This window comes from Hemitrygon akajei, chromosome 12 (genome assembly GCF_048418815.1).
Source record: "Hemitrygon akajei chromosome 12, sHemAka1.3, whole genome shotgun sequence".
Classification (NCBI taxonomy): domain Eukaryota; kingdom Metazoa; phylum Chordata; class Chondrichthyes; order Myliobatiformes; family Dasyatidae; genus Hemitrygon; species Hemitrygon akajei.
Window position 1 is genome coordinate 90,310,859 of NC_133135.1, and position 21,611 is coordinate 90,332,469.

The 21,611-nt window shown below is 37.2% G+C and overlaps 1 protein-coding gene across 6 annotated transcripts in view; it reads left to right on the forward strand.

Annotated features, from left to right (window-relative positions):
- The window catches only part of ralgps2 (Ral GEF with PH domain and SH3 binding motif 2), a 516,901-nt gene that overhangs the window by 463,052 nt on the left and 32,238 nt on the right, over positions 1-21,611 (forward strand). For all 6 annotated transcript variants that reach the window (XM_073063652.1, XM_073063657.1, XM_073063658.1 and 3 more), the window contains one exon: positions 17,014-17,106. In XM_073063652.1, the coding sequence (XP_072919753.1) occupies positions 17,014-17,106 (93 nt within the window). The remainder of the gene's footprint in view (positions 1-17,013; positions 17,107-21,611) is intronic.

The window sequence follows — 21,611 nt, forward strand, 5'->3', positions numbered from 1 at the left end:
GTGTATTAGCAGGATGTGACTCAGTTTTTATAGTTTCTAAAGATAAAGAAAGGCATCTGCACACATACTAATGCTGGTTGCTGCTCTTTGAAGTAATTTTTTATATAATGGGTGAAAAAGAGATCTTTGGCAAACAAGTCAGATGTAAATTAAATTGAAATTGTGTGCTTTGGAAATTGATATATATTTTTTATATTTTTATTCAAATTTTAAGATAATTACATAGAATGAATAGAATAATAGAATAATATGATATGATATCAGCCCTCCCCCCTCCCCTTAACCCTTCCACCCTTAACATCCTTATCTAAACAAAAGAGAGAAAAAAAGAAAGAAAGACTGCCTGGATATTGGAAGATCCCCACATGCTCCTTGGAATTCAAAATAGCTTTAATATATGTATTTGTTTCTTTCCCCAAATGACTCATAACTTCATCTTCGGAGCACCTATATATTTAATCCTATCTTTTGTAAGTAAGGGCGCCAAATTTTCAGAAATATGTCATATTTATTTCTTAAATTATAAGTAATTTTTTCAAGTGGAATGCAGCTAAAAATTTCATTATTCCAACAATCCTTACTTAAGTATGAATCCGATTTCCAAGTAACTGCAATAGCCTTTTTGGCTACTGCCAATGCAATTTTTATGAATTCTTTCTGATATTTGTTCAATTTAGGTTTCGGTTTTATCCCTTCAATATCACCTAGTAAAAATAATATTGGGTTATGTGGAAGTTGTATTCCAATAATTTGTTCCAATAAAACTCTTAAATTTATCCAAAAAGGTTGAATTTTAAAACAGGACCAAGTAGAGTGTAAAAGAGTACCAATTTCTTGATTACATCGAAAACATTGATCAGATAAATTTGGGTTTAATCTATTTATTTTTTGTGTTGTAATATATAATTGATGTAAAAATTGTATTGTACTAATCTAAGTCAGACATTTATTGTATTTGTCATACTGTCAAGACATAGTCTTGACTAACTTGTTTCATCAATTTTAATATTCAAATCAGTTTCCCATTTTTGTCTTGACTTATGAATTCCTTGTTTAATTGTCTGTTTTTGAATCAAATTATACATACAAGAAGTAAATTTTTTAATTTTTCCTTTTTGAATTAAAGTTTCTATTCCATTAGGTTTCAACATTAACATTGTTTGACCCAGTTTATCTCTTAAATAAGCCCTTAATTGGAAATAACAGAAAAGAGTGTTATTTGATATTTTATATTTATTCTTTAATTGATCAAACGACATCAATATACCTCCTTCAAAACAGTCTCCGATATATCTAATCCCTTTTTGAAACCAGTTATATAAAAGTCGGTTATACATTGTAAAAGGATTGAGTCTGTTTTGAATTAGAGGTCTCTTTGCTAATAAAGATTTCTTTATCTCATCATCAACATTTGTCTTGTTCCATAAATCAATCAAATGTTTTAATATAAGGGATTCTTTCTTTTCCCATATCCATTTAGATTCCCATTTATATATGAAATCTTCTGGTATATTTTCTCCTATTTTATCTAAATCTATTCTAATCCATGCTGGTTTATCTTCATCAAAACAAGATGCAATAAATCTAAGTTGATTTGCTGTATAATAATTCTTAAAGTTTGGGAGTTGTAACCCTCCTAGGTCAAATTTACACGTCAATTTTCCCAATGATATTCTTGACATCTTACCTTTCCAAAGAAACTTCCTCACACATTTATTCAACTCTTGAAAAAACTTCTGCGGCAGTTGTATTGGTAGTGTTTGGAATAAATACTATAATCTAGGAAATATATTCATTTTTACAGTATTGACTCTACCTACTAATATTATTGGTAACATCATCCATTTATCAAGATCTTCTTGAATTTTTTTCAATAATGGCAAATAATTTAATTTATATAAATTCTTTATATCATTATCAACTCTTATACCTAAATACTTTATACCATTTATCAGCTATCTAAATTGAGTTACCAGTCGACATTGACTATAATCTCCGTTAATAAGGGGTAAAATTTCACTTTTATCTCAGTTTATTTTATGCCCTGATATTTTCCCATATTCTTCCAATCTAAAAGATAATTTATGCAACAAATGCAATACGTTTGTTAGATAAATCAGAACATCATCAGCAAATAGATTAATCTTATATTCCTCCCGGTTAACTCTGAAGCCCATAATATTTGAGTCGGTTCTAATTAATTCAGCTAATGGTTCTATCGCCAATACAAATAAAGCAGGTGATAATGGACAACCTTGTCTAGTTGACCTTGTTAACTGAAATGATGTTGAAATTTGGCCGTTTGTCACTACTTTAGCTTTGGGACTAGTATTTAAGGTTTTAATCCAATTTATAAAAGATTCTCCTAACCCATATTTTTCCAATACCTTAAATAAAAAATCCCATTCCAATCTATCAAATGTTTTTTCTGCATCCAAAGCAACTGCCACACTCATTTGCTCCCTCTTTTGTGCCAAATGAATTATGCTAAGTAACCAAGTTACATTATCTGCCACTTGTCTATTTTTAATAAATCCTGTTTGATCCATATGTATTAATTTTGGTAAATATTTAGATAATCTATTAGATAAAATTTTTGCTATTATTTCATAATCCGTGTTCAACAAAGAAATAGGCCTATATGATGTTGGTTTTAAAGGATCTCTATCTTTTTTTGGTAATGCTGTTAAAATCGCTGTCAAAAAAGATTCTGGAAGTTTATGTGTTCTTTCCGCTTGACTTATTAACTCCATAAAAGGAGGGATTAATAAATCTTGAAACTTTTTATAAAATTCAGGCGGAAAGCCATCCTCTCCTGGAGATTTATTACTCTGGAGTGATCCTAGAGCTTCTTCGACCTCTTTTAATGTAAAAGGCATATCTAATCCCTTCTGTTCTTCCAAATTCAATTTTGGAAGAGTTATTTGTAACAAAAATCTTTCTAACTCAACAACATCATTTTGTGATTCCGATTGATTTAATTCGGAATAAAAATTTTTAAAGGTTTCATGAATTTCTAAAGGTTTATAAGTAATTTTATTTGCACTTGTTCTAATTGCATTCATCGTTTGGAAACCTGCTCTGTTTTCAACTGCCAAGCAAGAATCTTGTGTGATCTTTCACCTAATTCGTAATATCTCTGTTTAGTTCTCATAATTGCTTTTTCTGTTCAGTATGTCTGGAGCGTATTATATTGTAGCTTCTTATTGACAAGTTGTCTTCGTTTTTCTTCTGTCATATATCTTTGAGATTCTTTTTCTAATTTTGTAATCTCTTTTTCCAATTGATCTATTTCTACCATATATTCCTTCTTAATTTTAGAAGTATAACTTATTATCTGGCCCCTCAAATATGCTTTCATCGCTTCCCATAATACAAATTTATCATCAACTGAATATGAGTTTGTATCCAAAAAAAATTGAATCTGTTTTTCCATAAAATCACAAATATCTTGATGTTTTAATAATATTGAATTAAATCTCCATCTGTAAATCAGTTCCTCCTTATCTATCATTATCATTGTCATTATCAAAGGGGACTGATCTGACAGTATTCTCGCTTTATATTCCATACTTTTCACTCTATCCTGAATATTCATTGATAATAAAAAAAATCTATCCTTGAATAAGTTTTTATGTCGTACTTGAATAAAATGAATAATCTCTTTCTCTTGGGTTAATTCTTCTCCATATATCAATCAAATTTAAATCTTCCATCAATGATAAAGTTGGTTTTACTACTTTTGATTTTGTAACAGCCTTAGTTGACCTATCTAGAACTGGGTCTAGACAAAAGTTAAAGTCTCCACCTATTAATATTTTATCATGTGCATCAGCCAAATTCAAAAAAGCTTCTTGTATAAATTTTGCATCATTTTCATTTTATGCATAAATATTCATAAGAGTCCATAATTCTGAAAATATTTGACAATGTATAATCACATATCTCCCTGCAGAATCAATTAATACATTTTGTATTTTAATTGGTAAGGTTTTGTTAACCAAAATTGCAACTCCCCTCGCCTTTGAATTAAATGAAGCTGCAATAACATTTCTGACCCAATCTCTCTTTAATTTCTGATGTTCTATCTCTGTTAAATGTGTTTCCTGCAAAAAGGCTATATCTACTTTCATTTTCTTAATGTATGTTAAAATTCTTTTTCTTTTCACCGGTCCATTAAGCCCATTAATATTAAATCTTTAAAAATTCAGTAAATTAGTCATTGTTTTTAACAAGGTTACTCCAATCTATAACAGTACATAATATCTCAGCTCTCATAGTACCTTGGGGAGTCTCTTTAAAATTCTCCATGTTGCTATGTGTCTCCTCCCCAATCATCCAGGCAAAGAAAGAAAAATAGAAGAAAGATAGATAGTAAAGAAGATAACACAACAAAATACCCCCCTACTAATGTTGTGAATGAAAAAAAACACATTACCCCCCTCTGTTTAACGGGTCATGGCAATCGCCATGATTACATACATGAATCCCGTAGCAATCGATCAGAAGCTCCCCGTAACGAAAAATATATATATTTAAGTGAAGAAAAAAAATTAATATCACTACTCCCGATTAATATTCCTCAAATTTTTACCCTTCGATCATATAATTAGAATATATTTGTATATTCTTCTATCCTTAAATATCCATCAAATCCACTCCCTATCTCAGTCTTCATCTTTAATCCATTTCGCTTACATAGATTCTTTGTTGTGTCTAGTGAATATTTGAAAGTTCTTGTGCAAACTCCTCCGCTTTCCAATGATCAGTAAAAAATCTTTTTTTGTCATCCAAAAAAATTATCAATGTTGCCAGGTAGCGCAGTATAAATTTATAACCCTTTTCCCATAAGACATTTTTTAATGGGTTAAATTCCTTCCATCCTCTTCAAAAGGTCATAACTTATGTCGGGATAGAAAAGAACTCTTTTCCTTTCTATCATCAATGGCCCGTTTCTCTTTCTGTCACCCTGGGCAGCCACCTTCAGGATCCTTTCTTTATCTTGATATCTTAAGCATTTTATCAAGATTGATCGCGGATTTTGATCGTGTTGGGGTTTTGATCTTAAAGCTCTATGAGCCCTTTTGATTTCAATTAACTGACTTCCCTCTTCCATTTCCAAAGTCTCCGGGATCCATTTTTGAAAGAATTTTATTGGATCTTCTCCCTCTATACCTTCTTTAAGACCAACAATCTTAATATTGTTTTGTCTGCTAAAATTTTCAAGCACATCCACTTTTTCCAACAACTGTTTTCTTTCTGATGTCCAGGCAAGGATATTATCTTCCATCTTGTCCACTCTATCAATGGTGTCTCCCGTTATTTCTTCCAGCTTTTTAACTTTCTTATCCTTTTTCTTCTGTTTTTTCACAACCTTATCAAGCGTAATCTTCATATTTTTAATATCTGTTTTTATTGCTTTTAATTCATATGTTATTTGTATCAGGACTTCTCTTATGTCTCCAGAAAGTCCTTCACTTTTAATTTCTTCCTGTTCTTCTTTTTCCTCTTTTTCCTCATCTGTGTTGTCCAGAGAATCTGATTCTACTTCCGGTTCACTTTCACTTTCAATCGCAGCTGGAACTTGTAGTTCTGTTTACACCTGTTTGCACATGCCTGCTTCTTCACGTATGTGCAGTTCCTGCTGCTTCTTCTTAGAGACTGTTGATGTTGCAGCAGTTTCCTGTTCTGCACCGCCGGAGGCGAAGTGTACTTCGCTGAGAAGTGGTCCAACCTGAGTACGAGGTTCCATCATAGTTCCATCCCTTTTTCTTTCCCAACTGGTGCTGTCTTCAAAGTAGTAGTTCTCTTCTGTTTTTGTTTAGGAGGTATATCTAAAGATAGTCCTGAGTAGTTTATAAGTAATTTTTAGAAAGTATTTACTAACTTTTCTTCACTTAAAAGTTATTTTACTAGTTTTTTACGGGAGAGCTGGATTTCTACGTCTCGATCCTACGTCATCATGTGATGTCCCCCGGAAAGAGATATATTTGTATAGCACCTTTTATGTCCCCTTTGCATGCCCCAAGGTGTTTAATAGTAAGGATTATGCAAATTTAGAGTTAAAATCTTTGATCGGAGGATCCTTTACACCATCCCATAGTATATTATCTAGACCAACCTTGCCACTATCCCTATTCCGTAAGAAGTCAAAAAGGCCATTTCCTTGGTGAAAAGCAGAAAAGTGCTCAGGAACAGACTATATCACACCAGGAGTTCTAAAACTTGGCAGTGAGGAACTTCGATCCCAAATCCACAACCTCCGAGTGCCAAGAGATTTGTGAAGTGTATGCTCAGAAATGTCATAATTGTGAAATGTTCTTCAAGAGGGGGTGCAATTCTCATCTCTTGGGAACCACCATAACAAAAGCAAAGGTTATGATTAAAATCACGTCACCATCAGTCCATCAGAACAGCCTTTAGCTACCTAACTGGTTACTATCGATGCAATGCTCCTCAGACAGGATGAAGAGGTCAATACTCCCCAATGCCATTAGGCTTTACAATTTTGCCAGGACTTAAGAACTTTTTAAAAGCTATTATTAATGCTTTTTGAGATAGTGATTTAGATGCATATCATATTTTTTACTGAGTTAAGTATTGTATGTAATTAGTTTTGCTACAACAAGTGTATGGGACATTGGAAAAAAGTTGAATTTCCCCATGGGGATGAATAAAGTATCTATCTATCTATCTAAGGAAAAAGATGGTTGAACATTACAGTCTCAGCAATGCTTGTTTTTGTGACTTAGGCCACTTACTGCAGGTAGTTCAAAGGCTTGGAGAAGTGCTACTAAAACTGTTGTTTCAAGATTTTCCAAATTCAGTGATGTGAAAAGCAGGATAAGTGAACCAATGCAAATTGACTTTCCAGGCAGTGTCCGAGGTATTAAGGCATAAATTTGCTGTATGAGGTAGTCCATATTATTCGCACGTTCAATGGTAGATCGATGAAATTGACACTTATGGACATCCACACACACACTTTATTCCAAACTCTGTCATATTAAGAGATTACCATGTGGACAACAAAAAGCTTTAAGAAGGTTCATAACTTCAAAATTAAGGAAGAGAATTTGGGATTGCTTTGAGAACCTTGAACATGTACCAGGAGCATAGAGAAGCCCAGCATAAGCAGTATAACATAAACCACCTCCCAAATTAATTGCCCTGCCAAACATTTCATTTTCCATCTCTGATAGTGACCATAACACTGACAGTGGAAGCCACAGAAATGGAACAAAGTAAGTAATCCTCATTCCTAAGGGACCCCCGCCCCCCAAAGGAAAACAAATTCTCTTGAGGTGTTGTCATTATTATTATGTAGGACATGTAGTTGCCAATTTGTGCAGCAATAGTGCAAAAGTCACACAGAGAATTATGATGATGATTATATAGTCTGATTTTTGTCTGTAGTATGGGGTACCTCTCATGGTGGTGTGCAGTTTTTCTATCCCTCTGGAAGAGGAGCCCATTCCAGAATTTCCCTATACTGTTGCACTGGTCTGTCTTACAACCATTTTTGTAATTGTTTGAAGAATGATTTAATGGCTTTTTTCACAGTGTGCAAATTCTGTTAGAATTTTAGTTGTATTTTGTTTGGAAAGTTTTCTCTCTGAAATGTTGATGTTTCACTGATTCTAGTGACTTTTCAATACTTTGTGGGACACTTCAGCTTAATTTTTTTGTTTTGAACCAATATCCATACACAAGTCCCTGAAAACAAAACTGTATGAGGAGTTTAAAAAAAATTACAACAGTGCAAAATTCTTGTCCTTTTTCAATATACCAGTTTCACTTTTGTCCCTGATGAGTTTCTGACCAACAGCACCTCCTTCAACAATACAGCCAAATTCTCCTTCACTTAAATTGTCTGAATTCAACCCAACTCACTACAACTTAAACCCATATACATGTCATTGCCACGTCTGCATCTGACAATATAAAACACATCCTGACCAACCTGCCATTATTCAACTTGTTCATTCAAAACTTAACTGCTTGAACTTCACACTATGTCATTCACTCCATGTGTTGGCTCACAGTTTAACAATGGCTCACTCTTAATATTTTAAAACCTCTGTGGCCTGTGGCCTCTTTGTCTATAACATAATACAACTGCAAAAAATGCTGCAAGCTATCTGCACTTTTCTGTTCATGTCTTCTTTTACACTTTGATTTTAATCATTTCACTATGGGTGGGCATGCTTTTGCCAGTGCTGTTATCTGGAATTCTCTCTTCATCTCTATCCTGTTTCATGCTCCTTAACCAATGTTTCTTTGACTAATCTATAGCTTTTCATTTGGCTCAGATATGTGCCTCATCTATAAAGCCCCGTGGAATATCTTACCATGTTAAAAGGACTAGTTAAAGACCAATGAAGACCACTGAAATAGTTTTGGCTGAGAAAGTATGGAAAGCTAGTGTCCAAGTTAGAAAAAAACATATAGTAATGATTTGAGCTATGTGCAAGTTGTCCTGGCGAATTGAATAATTAGAGTAACAGTAGGGGCATTGAACTACATATGAGGAGGATTCTACTAAAAATAAAAATATAGATTTTTAAAGAAATACTAATGACAAAATGAAGAAGCCAAGAAAGCCTTGCTTTTCCAAAAGCAGCAAAAGGTTTTTGAATATCATTGGTAGTAGAGGAAATGTGTCTAATAATAAAAAGGCTAATTGAGTACAAATGAGTTTGGAGGGAAGTGATGTCTATTATTTATTTCAGTCAGAGGGATGTTTTGCAATAATTGGATATTGACCAGGAGTAGGAGTCTTAAAAGACCATAAGACATAGGAGTAGAATTAGGCCATTTAGCCCATCGAGTCTGCTCTACCTTCCATCATGGCTGATTCATTATCTTCCTCTACCCCATTCTTCTGCCTTCTCCCCATAGCCTTCAATGCCCTGTCCAATCAAGAACCTATCAACCTCCACCCTAAATATACACAATGATTTGACCTCCACAGCTGAATGTGGCAATAAATTCCACAGATTCACCACCGAATGGTTAAAGAAACTCCTCTTCATCTCTGTTCTAAAGGGAAGTCCTCCTTTTCTGATGCTATACCCTCTGGTCCTAGGCTTCTCTACTAAAAGAAACATCCTCTCCACATAAACTCTATCTAGGCCTTTCAATATTCAAAAGGTTTCAATGAGATCCCCTCCCCTCATTCTTTTAAACTCCAGCAAGTACAGGCCCAGAGACATCAAATGCTCCTCAGACGTCAACACATTCATTCCAAGAATCATTCTCATGAACCTCCTCTGGACTCTTTCCAATGCCGGCACATGCATAGGATAGCTCATGTTGTTCCGTTGGTTAAAAAAGGCTCTAATAGTAATCCGGGAAATTATAGGCCAGTAAGTTTGACGTCAGTATTAGGTAACTTATTGGAAGGAGTACTAAGAGATAGGATCTACAAGTATTTGGATAGACAGGGACTTATTAGGGAGAGTCAACACGGCTTGGTGTGTGGTAGGTCATGTTTAACAAATCTATTAGAGTTTTTTGAGGAGGTTACCAGGAAAGTGGATGAAGGGAAGGTAGCGGATGTTGTCTACATGGACTTCAGTAAGGCCTTTGACAAGGTACCGCATGGGAGGTTAGTTAGGAAGATTCAGTCGCTAGGTATACATGGTGAGGTAGTAAATTGGATTAGACATTGGCTCAGTGGGAGAAGTCAGAGAGTGGTAGTGGAGGATTGCTCCTCTGAGTGGAGGCCTGTGACTAGTGGTGTGCCACAGGGATCAGTGCTGGATCCATTGTTATTTGCCATCTATATCAATGATCTGGATGATAATGTGGTAAATTGGATCAGCAAATTTGCTGATGATACAAAGATTAGAGGAGTAGTGGACACTGAGGAAAGTTTTCAAAGCTTGCAGAGGGATTTGGACCAGCTGGAAAAATGGGCTGAAAAATGGCAGATGGAGTTTAATACAGACAAGTGTGAGGTATTGCACTTTGGAAGGACAAACCAAGGTAGAATATACAAGGTAAATGATAGGGCACTGAGGTGTGCAGTAGAACAGAGGGATCTAGCAATACAGATACAAAATTCCCTAAAAGTGGTGTCACAGGTAGATAGAGTCATAAAGAGAGCTTTTGGTACATTGGCCTTTATAATCAAAGTATTGAGTATAAGAATTGGAATGTTATGGTGAGGTTGTATATGGCATTGGTGAGGCCGAATTTGGAGTATTGTGTGCAGTTTTGGTCACCGAATTACAGGAAAGATATTAATAAGGTTGAAAGAGTGCAGAGAAGGTTTACAGGATGTTGCCGGGACTTGAGAAACTGAGTTACAGAGAAAGATTGAATAGGTTAGAACTTTATTCCCTGGAGCGGAGAAGAATGAGGGGAGATTTGATAGAGGTATATAAAATTATGATGGGTATAGATAGAGTGAATGCAAGCAGGCTTTTTCCACTGAGGCTAGGGGAGAAAAAAACCAGAGGAGATGGGTTAAGGGTGAAGGGGGAAAAGTTTAAAGGGAACATGGGGGGAGGCTTCTTCACACAGAGAGTGGTGTGAGTGTGGAATGAGCTGCCAGATGAAGTAGTAAATGCAGACTCACTTTTAACATTTAAGAAAAACTTGGACAGGTACATGGATGAGAGGTGTATGGAGGGATATAGTCCAGGTGCAGGTCACTGGCACTGGGCAGAAAAATGGTTCGGCACAGCCAAGAAGGGCCAAAAGGTCTGTTTCTGTGCTGTAATGTTCTATGGTTCTATGCTTTATCAGATAAGGACTTCAAAAATGCTCACAATATTTTAAGTGCCGTCTTATAAAGCCCAAGCATTACATCCTTGCTTGGAAGGGGACAGTAGCAGGGATAAAGGTAGAACAGCACATGGAAGGTGCAGTATAAATACTTTCCAAAGAAGAATTAGTGTTGTAAAGGGAGGATGAGGCAACTGTGGCTGACAAGGAATGTCTAAGACAGCATAAAATCAAAAGAGAGGGCATACAATACAGCAAAAATAGTGGGAAAGTAAAGGATTGGGAAGTTTTTAAAAGCCATTAGAAGGCAACTAAAAAAACATTAAGGCGAAAACAGATTAAATATGAAGTCACACCTGCCAATCTCTAACTGCACTACGAGATCAGGGCCCTGGGCTCATTTACATGGTAAATGATAGGGCATTGAACAATGCAGTAGAACAGAGTGATCTAGGTGCATAGTTCCCTGAAGGTGGAATCTCATGTGGATAGGGTGGTGAAGAAAGCCTTTGGTATGCTGGACTTTATAAATCAGAGCATTGAGTATAGGAGTTGGGATGCAATATTAAAATTGTACAAGGCATTGGTGAGGCCAAATTTGGAGTATTGTGTATAGTTCTGGTCACCGAATTATAGGAAATATGTCAACATAATAGAGAGAGTACAGAGAAGATTCACTAGAATGTTACCTGGGTTTCAGCACCTAAGTTACAGAGAAAGGTTGAACAAGTTAGGTCTTTATTCTTTGGAGCGTAGAAGGTTGAAGGGGACTTGATAGAGGTATTTAAAATTATGAGGGGGATAGATAGAGTTAATGGGGATAGGCTTTTTCCATTGAGAGTAGGGGAGATTCAAACAAGAGGACATGAGTTGGGAGTTGGGGGGCAAAAGTTTAAGGGTAACACAAGGGGGAAATTCTTTACTCAGAGAGTGGTAGCTGTGTGGAACGAGCTTCCAGTAGAAGTGGTAGAGGCAGGTTCGGTATTGTCATTTAAAGTAAAATTGGATAGGTATATGGACAGGAAAGGAATGGAGGGTTATGGGCTGAGTGTGGGCCAGTGGGACTAGGTGAGAGTAAGCATTCGGCATAGACTAGAAGGGCCGAGATGGCCTGTTTCCGTGCTGTAGTTGTTATATGGTGGAGGACTTTGTCAAATGGTGCAAGCTGAATCATCTACAGTTCAACATTAATAAGACAAAGGAGATGGTGATAGGCTTTAGGAAGACTAAGCGTGGTGGTGCTCCTTGTTACAATTGATAGTGAGGACATGCATCTGGTAAAGACCAACAAGTAGGTGGGGGTGCACCTGGATGACAGACTTGAGTGGAACACTATCTCAGAGGTACAGGAAGGGCCAGAGCCACCTCTGCTTCTTGAGGATACTGAGGTCCTTTAGAGTATAAAAGCCTCTCCTTCACATGTGCTACTAGTCTGTTGTCGCCAGTACAGTACAATCTTCTAAGCAGTGGTGTGCTGGGGCAATGGCATCAACACAGGTGATGCCAACAAGCTCAATAAACTGATTAGAAAGGCTGGCTCTGTTATAGGAGTCAAACTGGATATACTCAAGGCTGTGGTAGAACAAAGGACTTTATAGAAAATCCTGGCAATTCTGGATAATGTTTCTCACCCTCTGCATGCCACCTCGGATACACGGAGGAACATTCTTAGTAATAGACTAAGACAACTGTGCTGCTCCAAAGAGTGCTATATGAAGTCATTCTTACCCTTGGCCATTAGGCTCTATAATGAATCAATCTATATCCAGGGAAGTGATGACCCCCCTTCCAGTTAGACTGTTTGAAGCAACTTATTTTTTTTATTTCTACTTCTCTTCTAATATTTGTATATAGGTGTACTTGTAATCTTACTGTGACACTATAATTTCCTTTGGGATCAATAAAGTATCTATCTTATTCTATATACTGCTGCATTCATATACAGGTGCCCCCCCCCCCCTTTACAAAGGTAGAGCATTCTTATGAAACCTTTCTTAAGCCGAAATGGCATAAAGCGAAGAACCATTAATTTATATGGGGAAAATTTTCATAAAAGCGAAAATCCTCTTTGTATTGTGAAAACAGGTTACTAATGTAGGTCTTTGGTAAAAGCGAAGTGGTGTAAAGTGAACATTCGTAAAGCAGGGGACACCTGTATAACATTTTTGGTCCTGTATTCATCTTCCTTTTCGATTTTGTCCCCATGTTATATTTCAACTTAACCCACTGACTGCAGTTTTGCCTTCCTCACAGTCTCAATATACGCTGAATCTTCTTGTATGCCAACTGCCTCTTCATCAGCCATTTCACTGTTGGTTCCCATCCCACTGCCAAATTAGTTTAAATCCTCCCCATTAGTTCTAGCAAACCAGCCCACAAGAATATTGATCCCCTTTGAGTTCAGGTATAACTTGTGCTTTTTATACAGAAATGATCCCAATGATCCAGAAATCTGAAATCCTACCCCCTGCACCATTTCCTCAGCCACACATCTGTCAAATCACCCTATTCCTACCCTCACTGGTGTGTGGCATAGACAGCAATCCAGAGATTACTACCCTAGAAGTCCTGCCTTTCAGCTTTCTACCTAATTCCCTATGTTCTCTTTTCAGTACCTCATCCTTTTTCCTACTTGTCATTGGTACCAATATGTACCATAACTTCTGGCTGTTCCGCCTCTCCCTTTAGAATGTTGTGGACACTGAAAAATCTCGAAAGGCTCTTTTTTAAACTTCATGCCGCCTCAACAACCACGTCAGATTAGTCAAGAAGTAATCATTAAATGTATGTAGATTGGTCAAGAAGATGCTCAACTGCAATGTGTAACCTTAGAAAATGTTGCAGGGCACTGTGATTATGCTTACGGTATAATCACCATATGTGTTTTGATTTAAGGCATCCTTGAACCCTGCATGTGAGTGGTTTCCTTGTGTATGTTTGATTATACATATTATAAAAGGAACTTGAGCTTTACTGATTATTAGTAAGTAGCCTTACATTATAGTCAGATGTTTTTTACTTAATACATTAAGTCCTGGTTATTCATTCAGAACAGGGGTATGAACTAACTGCAGATGACAAAGAAATAGAATATTATTAGGGTAACTAGGATATAAATAGGATATTGTCAGTGACACTAAGACTGCAGGGGTGTATAAGTGAATTCCTCCTTATTATAACAATTTATATGTAAGTTTGTGCTTGCCAATACTTCATATTCAGGCTTCAGCTACAACAATAGCAACATTCCTGATGACCAGTGTTCCCAACTCCAAACCCATGTATGGATTCACACATTTTGGACCCAAGTTCCACCCACACAGTATACAATCTGAACCCCAAACCAAACTCCTGATGCCAACCTTGGCTGTGACTGCATAATGACTCTAGATATTTCACTAGCAAAGAAGGATGTGCTCAGGAGGTAACTGTTATATTTACCATAACTCTCAGTTATGTACGGCCACCCTTGCAAGTACATAATTCACAACTAGTATCAGCTGAAACAAGGGCCTAGGGCAGTGAAAATTCATCCATTTTAATTTTGCTGTACAGGTGGCCCCCGCTTTTCGAACATTTGCTTTACGACAGCTCGCTGTTATGAAAGACTTACATTAGTACCTGTTTTCGCTAACCAAAGAGGATTTTCGCTTTTACGAAAAAATGACACCCACTTTATACGTGTGTTTACCCCGAGAAAGACTACAATGACCATGAAGCCTTGTGCGGGCAGTTGTTTGCGCATGCATGTATGTGCGTACGTATGCACGTACGATTTTTTTTCTCCAAATCAATTTTGGCTCGCTGCCTTCCCGAGTTTGATAAGTGAAACTACACCATACCTACAATATTTCTACTTTATATTGGGTGTAAATTTATCATAACATTCCTGCTTTTACTATATGTTAGTGTTATTTTAGGTTTTATGTGTTATTTGCTTTGATTTGGTAGGTTTTTTTTGGGTCTGGGAACGCTCAAAAATTTTTCCCATATAAATTAATGGTAATTGCTTCTTCGATTTACGACATTTCTGCTTATGAAAGGTTACATAGGAACACTCTACCTTCGGATTGCGGGGGAAACCTGTATTACAAAGTTTTCTCTCAGTCATCTTCTACCAAGGAACTACAGGGTAGCACTGGGCACCTTCACTTGAGAAAAATGCCAAGAGCATGACGTCAATTTTCCACTGATTAGCAAGCAGCCTACCAATCACCTGCATTCAAAGCCTAGAGTTTTCTATTATCTTCCACTGGTTAGTGGGTACCCAACATTAAACTAAAGCAAAGGGCCTTTACAGTCAAAACTGACAGGTCCTGCCCTCAGAGTTTCTATGACACTTGGTTAAGGCACACCTGAAGTCTTTGTCAACTGACAAAACTCCCAAGGAGACTGAATGTCTGACAATCATAAGCTTCCCAAAATGCTCAAAAGTTATTAAAAGTGCTATATTTAAAAAGCTTCTTGAGTGTTTAAAATGCTGAGAAACAATTAAAATAATTTAAAATCAATTCTATTGCAGTGATGCAGGTGGATGCTTCCCTAGTGTCATGGATTATTGATTACCTGACTGGCAGACCACAGTACGTGCGCTTGCAACACTGTGTGTCAGACAAAGTGGTCAGCAGCACTAGGACTCCACAGGAGACTGTCCTTTCTCCCTTTCTCTTCACCATCTACACCTCGGACTTCAACTACTGCGCAGAGTCTTGCCATCTTCAGAAGTTTTCTGATGACTCTGCCATAGTTGGATGCATCAGCAAGGGAGATGAGGCTGAGTACAGGGCTATGGTGGGAAACTTTGTCACATGGTGTGAGCAGTATCATCTGCAGCTTAATGTGAAAAAGGCTAAGGAGCTGGTGGTGGACTTGAGGAGGGCTAAGGCACCAGTCACCCCTGTTTCCATCCAAGGGGTCAGTGTGGACATGGTAGAGGATTACAAATACCTGGGGATACGAATTGACAATAAACTGGACTGGTCAAAGAACACTGAGGCTGTCTACAAGAAGGGTCAGAGCCGTCTCTATTTCCAGAGGAGACTGAGGTCCTTTAACATCTGCCGGATGATGCTGAGGATGTTCTACGAGTCTATCATGCCAGTGATAGCCAGTGATAGCCAGTGCTATCATGTTTGCTGTTGTATGCTGGGGCAGCAGGCTGAGGGTAGCAGACACCAACAGAATCAACAAACTCATTCATAAGGCCAATGATGTTGTGGGGGTGGAACTGGACTCTCTGACGGTGTTGTCTGAAAAGAGGATGCTGTCCAAGTTGCATGCCATCTTGGACAATGACTCCCATCCACTCCATAATGTACTGGTTAGGCACAGGAGTACATTCAGCCAGAGACTCATTCCACCGAGATGTAACACTGAGTGTCATAGGAAGTCATTCCTGCCTGTGGCCATCAAACTTTACAACTCCTCCCTCAGAGTGTCAGACACACTGAGCCAATAGGCTGGTCCTGGACTTATTTCCACTTGGCATGATTAACTTATTATTATTCGATTATTTATGGTTTTATGTTGCTATATTTCTACACTATTCTTGGTTGGTATGGCTGTAACGAAACCCAATTTTCCTCGGGATTAATAAAGTATGCCTGTCTGTCTGTCTGTCTATTAATGCAATGAAAAGAAAATTAACTTTCATTTATCCCTTGTTGATTTTCTCCATTAAAACAAATGAGCTGCTGGATTTATTCCAAGATTGCGTGATTCAGGTTCAGCAAGCAGTTTTCCAAGTCTTTGCAAGTAAATTGTTGAAATTTTGGGCTTCCCAGCTGGACTCCAAGATGAGTGGGGTGCACTTATCCCATCACTGATGACCACCTTATATAGATGTTTGGGAGTGCTAAACTTCCACAGGGTTACATGGATGAAAGCCGGTAGTTGTGAATGGAACCTGGGGCTTTTAATTGGAAAATTCCAGCTGGTGTCATCAGGGAAGTGTTAAAAAGTGCTGGAGAGAGTAGGAATTAGGCAGGACTTTTTTTAATTGTGTAAGTTCATCACCTAGTGACTGGGAATTAATTGTTTCAAGCAGTTTTTGTCCATTTAAATGAAACAATTAAGATCCTGATCGAATCAGTCATAAATTGAAATCTGATTGAAAAAGTACAGTTCAAGTATATAGCATCAATGTAAAGTCAATGAAATAACTTAGCTCTGCAGATTTCACACATCCCTAATTACGGATCTAAATCCCTCTGAGGTCTATACTCACTAATGCATATGTTCAGTAATCATATTAATTACAAGTCATGTTTTTTTGTTAAGGTTGCATCATGGACCAAGTATTGGGTGGCACTATGTGGAACAAAACTATATTACTATTCAGCCAAATCTTTAAAACCGACAGAAAGAAAACATGTAAGTATCTCTCTTCACAGAACCTGGTTTGTTTTCAAGCTGCTAAGAATCCAGTGAAAGCAGTCTGCTGTAGTAAACATCATCAGTCTTTGTCAATCACAGTAGGCACTCCCATTGGAAAGCTTTGTGTAACAGATCTTAAGGGAGAACATCTGTACTTCAAATTATATTGATGCAATGTAACAGATTTGCTGACTCTCCTATTGCTATGGAAGCTACAAGTAATATTTGATGATGAAGGATTAAAAGTAAATTTACAGTATCAACAAAAACTTCATATGTTTTCATTGTTGGTGACCATTGGTACTTATAAGTTTCATTGAGTGACTTCCCCATTACATAATTTAACCAAATAATCTTAATTAATGAAGATACAGTCAACACTTGTATTAAATTTGAAATTAATTAGTTAAACAACTATCTGTGACTCAGATACAAGTTCTATCATCTGGCATCAGTAACAAACAAACTGAGGAAAATACTGTGGACTATCAAGACAAAGATTCTTTACTCAAGGCCTTTTAATTCTTTTAATTCAATGGAACATTATGATGTTGTGCCAACCAATATAAACCTATTTGACAATTAACGCACCCCTTTACTCCAATACTGCTCATAATCTTACTTTTTTCTTACACCATGACTTATCTAAGAATCTTTTAAATGCCCCTTTTGAATCAACCTCTTCCACCATTCCAGCAATGCATTCCAGGCAGCCACCATTATCTGTATAAAATGTCTACCTCAGACTTCTCCCTTAAATTTCCCTCCACTCACAGATATCCTCTGGTATTCACTGTTGTTGACCTGGGAAAAAGGTGCTGGCTGCCCTTATGCCTCTCATAATTTTATACACTTCTATCAAGTCACCTCATCTCAAGAAGTAACTTATTGAAATGTATAAGTCGCTTCAAATAGAAAAAATAACCCTAGCTTTACAGCAGTTTATTTGGTTGTTAACATATTCAGGAATCAATGTAATTTTTAGAGAAATCAAGATGGAATTGTTATTATATTATATTATCTAAGTAACTTCATCTTTAGAATTTTAAAAGAGTTCAGCACTAAAGGAGGAATATAGTCTACCAAAACAGCTCTTTTGGAAAACAATCCTATTTGTCCAATTCTCTGACTTTTTTCACACATCCATGCATTGTTTTCTCCTTGTTTACCATTCTCTTGTTGGCTGACTGAAGTGTAGCAGGCATTTTCTGAATACACAATTCATTAAAATAGTTACTAGTGTCTTCTGTTTGAGGTTTAAAGTAATATGTAAGTAACCGTCTCAATAGTTACATAAACAAGGATGATCTGTAGTTTGGTACGCTGAATAAGGAGGACAGTTATATCTCTCTGTTCCTCCTATGTCTTCTAAGTATTGAACTTGCTCAAAAAGATTAGAGAACATTCTGCATTCATGTTTGGTGATTTCATATCTTAGGAGATAACTGATAGGACCCTGATTAACATGCAGATTAAACTGATTCTGGCAGGCATCTTCATCACACTTAAGGATTTGTACTTGACAAGGCCCTACACGGTAGGCTGGTCCCGAAATTTAAGGCCCATGGGATTCCAGGCAAGCTGCCATATTGAGTCCAAAATTAGCTTGGTGATAGGAGGAGGAAGGTAGTAATGGAAGGGTGTTTTGTTGATTGGAAGTCTGCAACAAGTGGCATACAGTGGTGACTACTGCTAGGATTGTTGCTGTTTGCACTATAAATTAATAACTTGGATGCAAATGTTAGAGGAATGATCAATAATTTTGCGAATTATACAAAAATTAGTGGTTGTGGATAGCAAAGAAACCTGATCTATATAATACAGCAGGATATAGATCAGAAGAAAAGTTAAATGGAGCATTGGCAAATGGAGTTAGTCCTGATGAGTGTGAGATGACACATTTTGGGAAGTCAGATAGAGGTAGGACGTATGCTGTAAATGGTAGGGCACTAATGAATGTTGATGAACAGAGAGACCTGGAGGTTCAAAGCCATAGTTCTCTGAAAGAAACAGCCAAAGTCAATAGGATAGTGAAGACGGCAAATTGCATGGTTCCTTTCATAAGACACAGAACAGAATATGAGAGTTAGGATGTTACTTGTGGTTTTAAATATGTGTTTGGAAATATGTGGAGTTATGTTTGTCACATTGAAAGAAAGATGTGACTATTTTGGAGGGAGTGCAGAGAATATTAACCAGTATTTTGCTTGGATTGGAGGGCTTTAGTTATAGGGAGAGATTAGCTATGTTGAGAAGTGAAGGAGGCTGAGGTGTGATCTGATGGAAATATATAAGATTATGAGAGGCATAAATAGGATGGATAGTAAAAATCTTTTTTCCAATGTAGGGGTATCAAGATTAAAATGAAAGGACATAGGCTTAAGATGAGAGGAAGGAATTTTAAAGAGGATCTGTGGAGTAATTTTTATGCACAATGAGTGGTTGATATCAGTGGTTGGAATCAGATATAATAATGGCATTTAAATAGATGAGGTATAGCAAGATACAAGTTTGATACTGGCAAATGGAAACTGTTTAGCTGAGCATGAGAGACATTGTGAGCTGAAGGGTTAGTTTCTGTTCTGTGTGACTCCATGGTGATGGGAAGCATCAGTACATTGATGCTAAACAATTTTATGACTTAGGTGGCCCTAAGAGTCTACACCACTTTCAGAGCATAATGCCCTGGTTAAAACTTCTACTAATATATGTGAGGTATTTTATTTTAGCAGTTTGACAAGACCCTACGAATTGGTCCAAGATTGGTTCTATAGGCTCCAAATGAAGTCTGAGGTTGAAGAGTACTGTTTTTTAAAAATATATGTTTATTGAAGGAATGACACAATACAGAATACATAATGGATTGCATTTTCCTCCATTTCCTCCTACATTACCCCTAAACAAACCTCCCCCCACCCGCCCTTCCCGAACATACCAGGGCAGCCCAGTAGGCCCTCCTTATCTGCGGGGGATTGGTTCCGAGACCCCCCGTGGATACCAAAAAACGCGGATGCTCAAGTCCTTTATTTAAACTGGCTCAGTGTGGCGGTCTTTAGGACCCAGCGGAACCCCAGACTTTATTTAACATGCTCAGTGCGGTGGACATTAGGACCTGGCGGTGCAGCTCTGAATCTACGGTGTTTCTGTTCACGAAAATAATCACAATCACGATTGAAAATAAGGTGGAAGTAATAAAGCGATCGGAAAGAGGTGAAAAACCATCGGTCATTGGAAAAGCGTTAGGCTACAGTTGGTCAACAATCGGAACAATTTTAATGGAGCATGTGAAAGACCCTGCCCCAATGAAAGCTACAATTATTACTAAGCAATGCAGTGGTTTAATTATTGAAATACGTATGTTTCTTAAGTGTTTTATATGCATAGAAAGATAAAATATGTACTATATACTAAGAAAAACATTTGACTAACTGACACTAAATAACCCTTGGGACCTTATAGCTTGGTTGACTGATTTGAAAAATAACTTAGATAAGAAAACTGGCAAGCACTGGAACAAGTAAAGAAATCTGGGAAGTATAGTCATTTTCACTGATTGAATTCTCCCAACTATAGTAAAGGGTAAACTGCACCATCTCTCAAAATCAGCCTTCATTTGGCTAACCTGAGGCTTGTAGTTAGCTTCAAACAGAGATGTAAAAGAGCGCGTAATGTGTATTCCTAGGTATACAAAACCATCTTGAGATACAGGAAAAGGCAAAGATTCCTGTCGGGTCTGTAGGGCCAAGTTATTAATGGGAAAGCATTTGCTTTTTTGAAGATTCAGTTTATAGCCAGAGAAGGCTCCAAATTGACCTAATAATGACACAATAGCAGGACTGTTACCTACAGGGTCGCTAACATAAAGTAAGAGGTCGTCAGCATATGGGGATACACGGTGTTCCATGTCCCTCTCCTAACACCTTGAAATAATGTAGTTGACTTAAGTGCAATAGAAAGAGGCTCAATTGCAATTGCAAAAAAGAAGAGGGGACAATGGGTAGCCTTGGCGAGTGCCACATGTTAATGGGAAATAGTCAGATCGAAAATAATTTGTCTGTATACACGCTAAAGGTGAGTGATATAATAGCTTAACCCAGGCTACAAATATTCTGCCAAATCCAAATTTCTCTAAAACACTGAACAAGTATACCCACTCCACTCTATCAGACGCCTTCTCTGCATCAAGATAACAACCTCCGGACTTGGAGAATCACTGGGTAAATAAACCACAACAGCCAGTTGACGGATATTAAAAAAAGAATGGCAATTTTTAATAAAACCTGTTTGATCATCTGAGATTATCTTGGGAAGGGGGCATTCTAAATGGCACGCAAGCACTCTAGCCAAAATTTTCACATCCACATTCAAAAGTGAGATGGGGCGATATGATCCACATTGAGTTGGGTCCTTGTCCTTTTTAAGAAGAAGTGAAATAGATGCCTGTGAAAGAGTAGGGGGTAAGGAACCATGCTCCAAAGATTCCTGAAACACTTCTAGAAGGA